Genomic DNA, 9,077 nt, shown 5'->3' with positions numbered 1-9,077 from the left:
TGATCCCATTCATGAGGGTTCCACTCTCACAGCGTAATCACTTCCCAAAGGCCCTGCCTCCAAATACTGTCACACTGGAATTAGGATTTCAGCATAGGAATTCTGGGGGGACACATTCAGTCCATGGCCCCCATACCTGTGAATGTGATCTTCTTTGGAAATAGGGTTTTGTAGATGAAATTAAGTTAAGGATCTTGAGATAAGATCATCCTGGACTTAGGGTGGACCCTAAATCCAGTGACTAGTGTCCTTATAAGAGAAAGAAGAGGGAGATTGGAGACACACAGACACCGTGGAGAAACGCAGGAGAAAAGGTCCTGTGAAGGCAGAGAGGCAGGGACAGGAGTGACGCAGCTGGGAGACGAAGAACGCATGGGGCCAGCAGTAGCTGCAGAGGCAAAGGCAAGGGGGATCCTCCCCTAGGACCTAGGGGGAGAGCATGGCCCTGCTGCCACCTGGATTTTGGATTTCTGTTTTGAGCCATCAAGTTTGTGGCAACTCACCCTGACAGCCTTAGGAAACTAATGCGTTAACCCATTGCATCAGTGCACAAAACAACACCCCGAACCGTTTTCTGGGCCAGCCTCCTACCTTGCCTCCTACTATTAGACCCTACTTCTCATTCCCCTCCCCCTTTTTTTTGAGGCAGGGTTTCCCTCTGTTGCTCAGCCTAGGGGTGCAGTGGTGTGATCATGGCTCACTCAGCCTTGACCTCCTGGGCTTAAGTGACCCTCCCCCTCAGCCTCCCGAGTAGCTTGAACTACAGGTGCATGCCACCCTGCCCAGCTAATTTATATTGATTAACTTTATAGTTATTGTGTTTATATTTAGTTTTACTATTTTTTTAATTTAAAATTATTTATTTATTTATTTATTTTTGTAAAGACGGGGTTTCACTATGTTGCCCATGCTGGTCTCAAACTTCTGGGCTCAAGCGATCCTCCTGCATCAGCCTCCCGAAGTGCCAGGATTACAGGTGTGAGCCCCCGCGCCCGGCCTCTCCCTCCTTTTTATCATTCCCTCTCCCCTCGACTTCCTGGGCTTTCCTCCTCACGCCTCCTGCGTTTGGCCCCTTCCATTTTCTTTCTGCTTCTCTTTCCCAACTTCCCCCTCATCATGCCACAGGGATTCCTGGGCTCCGTGCCACCCCCCTGGAAGTCCACGATAATGAAGCAGGATTTATGCCTCACACTTCACCGTGGGAGAGCAGAAACCTCTCATTTGAAGCAAAAGGCACTGAAAATAAGCAAATAGTTATGCATTTGTCACTATCGGGTCCTAGCTGGCTTCCACCCTACCCCCCGGCCGCCACCATCTTGCTTGTTCAGGTCATCGTGTCCTCTGATACCCAGTAATTTCCATCATTTTCTACATGCATTTCTGTTGGTCTTCTGAGAATTGTGATTTTCCAAAGTAGAAAGGGCACATCGTCTTTCCGGAGCCTGGAAGGTGCAGGCACTGATGCGTTGGGGGAGATCACAGTGTGACAAGGACAGGGTGGGAGTGTGTCACCCCCCTTTCTACCGACCCTCAGCAGTGGGGAATGAGCAGAGTAGATAGAACCTGGGAGGAAGAAGAGATTTCCAATTACTTCCTTCCTGGTCCCTTCTCCACTGGAGCCTGTTATTCCTCTGCTGCTGGGGCCTCCGAATTTTCTCTCACTGAGCCAGGGAAGAGCTTAGTGAACAAACAACGAGGTGTCCTAGCAGTGCAGGGAAGATGTCCAGGACAGTGAGTGTGAAGGAGGGGTCCTGGAGAATGTGCACGCCAGCCCTGCAGCCTGGTGGGCTCTGCAATCAGCCCCCCAAAACCATTCATCAATCACCTTAGACAATTGCATGTGCAAAAGCCCTCTTTTGGTGTCCTTTGAAGCTTTTTTTTTTTTTATCAGGCTGGGTGCATGGCTCATGCCTGTAATCCCAGCACCTTGGGAGGCCGAGGCGGGAGAATCACTTGAGCCCAGGAGGTCGAGGCTGCGATGAGCTATGATCATGCCACTGCACTCCAGCCTGGGTGACAGAGTGAGGGCCCATCTCTACAAAAATTTAAAAATTAAAAAAAATTTCTTTATCAAAGAAATACATGTGCAAATAATATCAAAAGGCTTATTTTTAAAAATCCCCTGTCCTGGCTGCCCCTCCCCTCCACACCTGTCCTGCTCCCCTCTGAGGTGACCATTTTGAGGTTTTTGAGGTATTCATCTCTGCTTGTCTAAATGCACTTGCTCTGCTGTTTCCTAATCTATCCATTTGAGACATCAGCTCTTTACTCTGCGCTGTGGTGCATGACAATGTAGCTCTTACCACACTCACTGCTCGCTCCTCCTCCCAACAAGACATGAATAAAAACAGGAACAGGCTCTTATTTCTGGGGCTTTCACTAGGTATCAGGCAGGGTGGCCCCCTTCCCTCCCTGATGCGCTCTCCACGTGGCTCCCAGGACTCCCCACTCCCTCCCTCTGCTTCCTTCCACCGAGTCACCTTCACGGGTCTGTCCCTTCTCCGCGCTCTCCAAAGGATGGGCACCGAGGGCTCGGTCCTCCGGCCCCTCTTCTCCATCTGTGCTCCCCGCCGCTCCTTGGTGGTCTCACCAGTCTCATGGTTCCGAAAATCTTCCCTGTGCTGTTGCCTCCCAGAGCCCCATCTCCAGCCCTGTCCCCAGGCCCCTCAGCACTGGCCCGATTTTGAGGCTGTGCCTCCAGAAGACAGAAACAGCGTGGTGTTGTGCAGCCAGGATGGGGCTGGCAGATGGAAGTCCTCGTCTAGAACTGGCCCTGCCACCTCCCAGGAGTGTGGCCTCTGGTGACGGACTTCACTTCTCCACCATAAATGTTATGCTTTCTCTGTACAAATGCTCTTTCTTACCCTGTGGATTGACTATAAGAATCAAGTCATGGCGAGGGTTTTGTAAATGGAAAAGCCTTACATTAGTGGAATTGGTTGTTGTTATTTCTCTTTTTTATTTTATTTTCAAGATGTGGTCGTGCTCTATAGCCCAAAGCTGGAGTGCAGTGGTGCGATCATAGCTCACTGCAGCCTCGAACTCCTGGGCTCAAGCGATCCTCCCACCTCATCCTCCCAAGTACAGGCTACAGGCGTGTCACTATCCTGGCTAATTTTTTTTTTTTTTTTACTTTTTGGTAGAGACAAGGTCTTGCTTTGTTACCCAGGCTGGTCTCAAACTCCTGGCCTCAATGATCTTTTCACCTCAGCCTCCCAAAGTGCTGGGATTACAGGCATGAGCCACCGTGCCCAGCCTGTTATTATTTCTGCTTGTACTCCTCCACACTTCCTTTTCTCTCTCTTAATCTTTCCCATCCTGTCCTTTGTGATCAGCATTTATTTCACAGCCATTTATTGAGCAGCTAGTATGTGGCAGGCACCGTGGGAGCCACACACAGGGCTCTCGCTTGCATGGGGTCACAGCCTCACTTTCCAAAGGCCTGGGTGCGCCTCGGTCTTTGTTTTCCTCTCCATTTTCTTCTTCTTCTCTCTTTTTTTTTTTTGAGATGGAGGTATGCTCTTGTGGCACAGGCTGGAATGCAGTGGTGTGATCTCAGCTTACTGCAACTTCTGCCTCCTGGGTTCAAGCGATTCTCCTGCGTCAGCCTTCCGAGTAGCTGGGACAACAGGCGCCTGCCACCACGCCCGGCTAAATACTGGTATTTTTAGTAGAGATGGGGTTTCAACATGTTGGCCAGGCTGGCCTCGAACTCCAGACCTCAGATGATCTGCCCGCCTCGCCCTCCCAAAGCGCTGGGCTTACAGGCGTGAGCCACCGTGCCTGGCCTTCCTTCCATTTCCTTTCCCTGTCACTCTCACCCTACCTTAACCCTCACCGATTCTGTTCTTTAATAGGTCTAATTTCATAAACGAAACAGATGCTTTACTCATTATATTATTGTTGAAATCCGTGTTCCTTTTTAAAAACATGGCTGAATACTGCTTCTTTAAAAAAACAAAAAACTTCCCTAGAGTAAGTTTCTTTTTCCTGAAGGGTCTCATATTTATCTTTTTTTATTTTTTCTAGAATCATTGACCCTTTCCAGAAATAAGCTCCTTGACAAGTTTGTTTTCACAAATGCAGGCAGATATAAATATGCAGTCATATTTGTGCAATTTACAGTTGTACAATCCTCAAAGTAGTTGATCCTCACTTTCATCTCTTCCTAAACAAAATTGCAATCCAGAAAACAAAAACAACCCTTAGAAAACCTCCATAAGTGTCTGAAGAGCTTGTGGTGATAATGATCTCCATGGAGTTGGATGAGCCTCTGAGTCTGACAAGTGTCTTCTCATCTGAAGCTTTGCACCCCTGGTATTTGTGACTATGACCCGTAATGTTCTTTTCACAGTATTAAGTGTGTCCTAGAGCCAGATCCTGGTTGGCTGAGGGCCTGTTTCTCAAATCTGCATGGTTATGTCAGAGGCATTTGAATCAGAGCAACTAGGGGCTGGGTAAAATAAGGCTGAGATCTGCTGGGCTGCGTCCCCAGCCTGTTAGGCATTCCAAGTCACAGGATGAGACAGGAGGTCACCACAACATACAGGTCATAAAGACCTTACTGATAAAACAGGCTGCAGCAAAGAAGCGGCCAAAACCCACCAAACCCAAAATGGTGATGAAAGTGGCCTCTGGTCGTCCTCACTGCTCATTATATGCTAATTATAATGTATTAGCATGCTAAGAGACACTCCCACCAGCACCATGACAGTTTACAAATGCCATGGCAATGTCAAGAAGTTACCCTATATGGTCTAAAAGGGGGATGAACCCTCAGTTCCTGGAATTGCCCACCCCTTTCCCTCATGAATAATCCAGCCCTTGTTTAGCATATAATCAAGAAATAATCATAAAAATGGGTAACCAGCTGGGCGCAGTGGCTCACACCTGTAATCCCAGCACTTTGGGACGCCAAGGCGGGTGGATTACGAGGTCAGGAGATCAAGACCATCCTGGCTAACACGGTGAAACCTCATCTCTACTAAAAAAAAACAAAAAATTAGCCGGGCGTGGTGATGGGCGCCTGTAGTCCCAGCTACTTGGGAGGCTGAGGCAGGAGAATGGCATAAACCTGGGAGGTGGAGCTTGCAGTGAGCCGAGATCACGCCACTGCACTCCAGCCTGGGCGACAGAGCCAGACTCCGTCTCAAAAAAAAAAAAAAGGGCAACCGGCAGCCCTCGGAGCTGCTCTGCCTATGGAGTAGCCATTCTTTACTCCTTTGTTTTCTTAACAAACTTGCTTTCACTTCACTCTATGGACTCCCCCCGGAATTCCTTCTTGGGTGAGATCCAAGAACCCTCTCTTGCCGTCTGGATCGAGACTTCTTTCTGATAAGTCCTACTATCTGTGGAAGCCCCAGGGTCCTGCTGAACTTGTGAGGACAATCTGGCTTCCTGGGAAAGCCCTCAGCCCCAGCCACTAACAGGGCAGGATGTATGGGGAGGAAAGAGCCTTGACATCATTCCACATGTTGAAAAGACAATTGCTCTTCCAATTATAGTTGCTTCTGCCTTCTAAGGTAGGTGTCGTGATTCATGGGATGTGAAGATCAAATCTTTGCCTTCCCTTTGGCTTAAAAAGATTGGTGATGTAAAATTGAGAGAATTGGATTGAGTTGAAGCATATGATAACCACCAAGTTTGTGCAGGTGCTTGCAGCCCTAAGGGGAGAGGTGCAGAATGGGTGGTCCCTTGCTAAGCAGAGGCTTTGGAAATGCCGCAGTAGGAGGTGGGAGAGTGGAATTGCTCTAGAAGGTGAGGCAGGGAGCTGACCTTGAGCCGGAGAGGGAGAGTCAAAACCTGGGGGAAGCCTGGGCTACAAAGAAAGGACAGAGCCAGGGAGAAATTTCCCACAGCAGTTATGGTGAAAAACACTTTTTTAAATGGGCGAATATCACGGATGCTCATAGCAACATTTTCATAATAGCCAAAAAGTGAAAACAGCACAAATGCTCATCAGCTGATGAAGGGATAAGTAAGCATGGCATCTCCAAACAATGGAACTAAGTGGTGTGATCCTGAGTGGGGTCTGTGAAGCACAGCAGGCTTGGCCAGCCACGGTAGCCACGATGGGTCCATTGCCGGATGGGACCGGCAAGTGAACGCGCCGAGGCATAGGGTTGTAGCAGAGAAAGAGGTTTCATCGTAGGGTCACCGAAGGAGGAAATGGGAGGAAACATCAAATCCATCTCCCTGAGGAGTTTGGGGCTGGGGTTTTTAAGGGTTTGGGAGTGGAGACTGGAGTGTGGAGATGGTTGATTGGTCAAAGTGTGCAGGGTGGAGTCATGGGAGAGGGAGATGAAGCTGTATTTTCGTGCTGACCACATTCCTCTGTGGAGGTCTTCAAACTGATTGGTGTCGGCTGTTTTGCTGGAATTCAGGATCTGAAAAACATCTTAAGCAATTCTTAAACAAAAGCCTTATGATTCTAGTGTCAGAGATCCCATCTATTTTAAACAAAAGCCTTATGATTCTAAGGTCAGAAATCCTATCTATAGGAACAACTGGGGTGCAGATGTTATCTAGTGCTACGTCACTGTTGGATACAAGGAAGTGGGTCAAAGTGCAGGCTGACCGATGCTTAATTACAACTATATTTCTGTCCAGAATTCTTCTTAATCCTGTGAGGATGGCTCACCATATCGTGCTCAATCATGGTGCCAAAATGCCTGTCGTGGGGCTGGACACCTAGAAGTCCCCTCCAGGCCAAGTGATGGAGTATGTGAAGCTTGAGAACGTTGCCACTGTCAGCAAGCTGCGGTGCTCATACCATGAGAAGAGCCTGGTAAAGGAGCCTGCCAGAAGATCCTCGGGACCACCTGGAGCTCTATCTTACTCACTGGCCAACAGGCTATTTTTCCTGTTGGATGGGACAGACAACGTGGTACCTAGTGACACCAACTTCATGGACACGTGGGTGGCGACATGGAAGAGCTGGTGGATGAAGGGCTATGAAAGCTTTTGGTATCTCCAACTGCAGCCATCTCCAGGAGATGGTAAAGAAACCTGGCTTAAGACCAGGTGTGGTGTCTCAGCCTATAATCCCAGCACTTTGGGAGGCCAAGGTGGGAGGATCACTTGAGCCCAGGAACTCGAGGCTGCAGTGAATTATGATCATGCCACTACACTCCAGGCTGAGTGATAGAGTGAGACTCTATCTCTAAAAATATATATCTATATAAGACAGACAGAAAAAAAGAAACCTGGCTTAAAAACAGTGGTTAACCAGAGTGAGTGCCACCTGCGCCCACCTCAGGAGAAGTTAATCCAGGGCTGCCAATCCAAAGGCAAGGTGGTGACTGCCTATAGTCCCCTCAGCTTTCGTGACAGGTCTGCGGGATCCTAGCACCAAAGCAATCAGAGCCAAGCACAGTAAAAAAAATAAACAAATAAAAACGCAGCCCAGATTCTGATCTGGTTTCCCATGCACAGGAATTTGGTGGTAATTCCTATCATCATTTCGGTGGTGACGCCGGAACACATTGCTGAAAACTTGGAGGTCTTTGACTTTCAACTGAGCAGCCTGATGTGACCACTGTAGTCAGCTACAACAGGAACCGGACAGTCTGTGTCTTGGTGAGCTGTGCCTCCTGCAAGGATTACCCCTTCAACACCGAGCTTTAAAGCTATAGGCACCTGCTCTTCCCCAAGTGCCTTGCACCTCTTTTTCCTGCCTCAGTTTTTCTAGCAAGTGTAGTATGGCCTGTGTCCTTTAGCAGTGGGTCAGCGACCTGCAGACTGACCAGCAATGGTGTGGTCAGGTTGATGCTGTGTCCAAACAGCAGTTTGTGTAGACGAGATGTCTCTTCCAGTTTTCTTTGCCCTTTTTCTTGTCCAGCTGGGAGAAGTACATCCTGAATACCCTTTTCCAGCCAAAATGAAGCAAAATCGGTGGTCCAAATAGTGCCACTTGGAGTTGCGTTTTGACTGCTGCAACTGTAATCCCTGTAGCCAGTCTCCTTGCCTCAAATAAAAAGTGCTTTTGTGAGCTTAACAAAAAGGAATGAACTAAGGATATACATTACAACATGGATGAACCTCGAAAGCCTTATACTAAATGAAAGAAGCCGGACACAAAAGGCCACATATTGTATGATTGTGTTTATATGAGATGCCCTGAAGAGGCAAATCCACAGACACACAGGAAGATCAGCGGTTGCCCGAGGATGAGGGTGGGGGAAGGGGAACTGCTATTGGACATGGGGATTCTTTTTAAGATGATGGAAATGCTTTGTAAGTAGATAGGAGTGATAGTTGTACAGCACTGTGAAGATACTAGAATCCATTGAACTGCACGCTTGAAAGGGGTGAACGTTGGCTGGGCACAGTGGCTCACATCTGTAATCCTAACACTTTGGGAGGCTGACGTGGCAGGATTGCTTGAACTCAGGAGCTTGAGGCGAGCCTAAGCAACATAGCCAGACCCTGTCTCTACAAAAAATAAAAAAAATTAGCTGGGCGTGGTGGCATGCACCTGTGGTCCCAGCTACTCAGGAGGCTGAGGCCCAAGGGCCCCTTGAGTCCAGGAGGTCGATGCTACAGTGAGCCGTGATCATGCCACCTGCACTCCAGCCAGGGTGACAGTGAAACCCTGTCTCCAGAAAAAAAGTGGGGAGGGGATGGTAAGTGTTGAGGTATGTGAATGACTATTATATAAGCTGTTTTTTGTAAATGGGCTAATATTAAAATTTAAACTGTGTGCTGTCATGTGCTACTAAGTCACTCCCCCTCGTTTCTTCACCCTTCTTTCAAGGTGTACCACATACAATGCCATGCATCTGGGTACTTCTAAGCAAATTAAAGAAGGGTGATATTCTATATTTGGATGAATATGGAGAGAAAAGCTAGACAAAGCAAGATACAGAGAGGAGATCAAGAGTTAAGGAAGCAGCCGGGCGCAGTGGCTCATGCCTGTAATCCCAGCACTTTGGGAGGCTGAGGCGGGAGGATCACTTGAGGTCAGGAGTTCGAGACCAGCCTGGCCAACATGGTGAAACCCCGTCTCTACTAAAAATACAGAAATTAGCGAGGTGTGGTGGTGTGTGCCTGTCATCCCAGCTGCTCAGGAGGCTGAG

General features: G+C 48.4%; 1 protein-coding gene and 1 pseudogene across 1 annotated transcript in view; one reads left to right on the top strand and one right to left on the bottom strand.

Moving 5' to 3' along the window:
• Positions 1-873: 873 nt before the first annotated feature.
• The window catches only part of EFCAB2 (EF-hand calcium binding domain 2), a 161,531-nt gene continuing 153,327 nt past the window's right edge, over positions 874-9,077 (bottom strand). Inside the window, exon 7 of the mRNA XM_032136988.2 lies at positions 874-1,563. Within this exon, the coding sequence (XP_031992879.1) occupies positions 1,325-1,563 (239 nt within the window). The 3' untranslated portion in view covers positions 874-1,324. The remainder of the gene's footprint in view (positions 1,564-9,077) is intronic.
• Positions 6,397-7,809, top strand: LOC116457943 (aldo-keto reductase family 1 member B1-like; annotated as a pseudogene).

Source organism: Hylobates moloch, unplaced genomic scaffold, assembly GCF_009828535.3.
Source record: "Hylobates moloch isolate HMO894 unplaced genomic scaffold, HMol_V3 SCAFFOLD_18, whole genome shotgun sequence".
NCBI classification, from domain to species: Eukaryota; Metazoa; Chordata; class Mammalia; order Primates; family Hylobatidae; genus Hylobates; species Hylobates moloch.
This window is presented reverse-complemented; position numbering and strand designations above follow the sequence as displayed.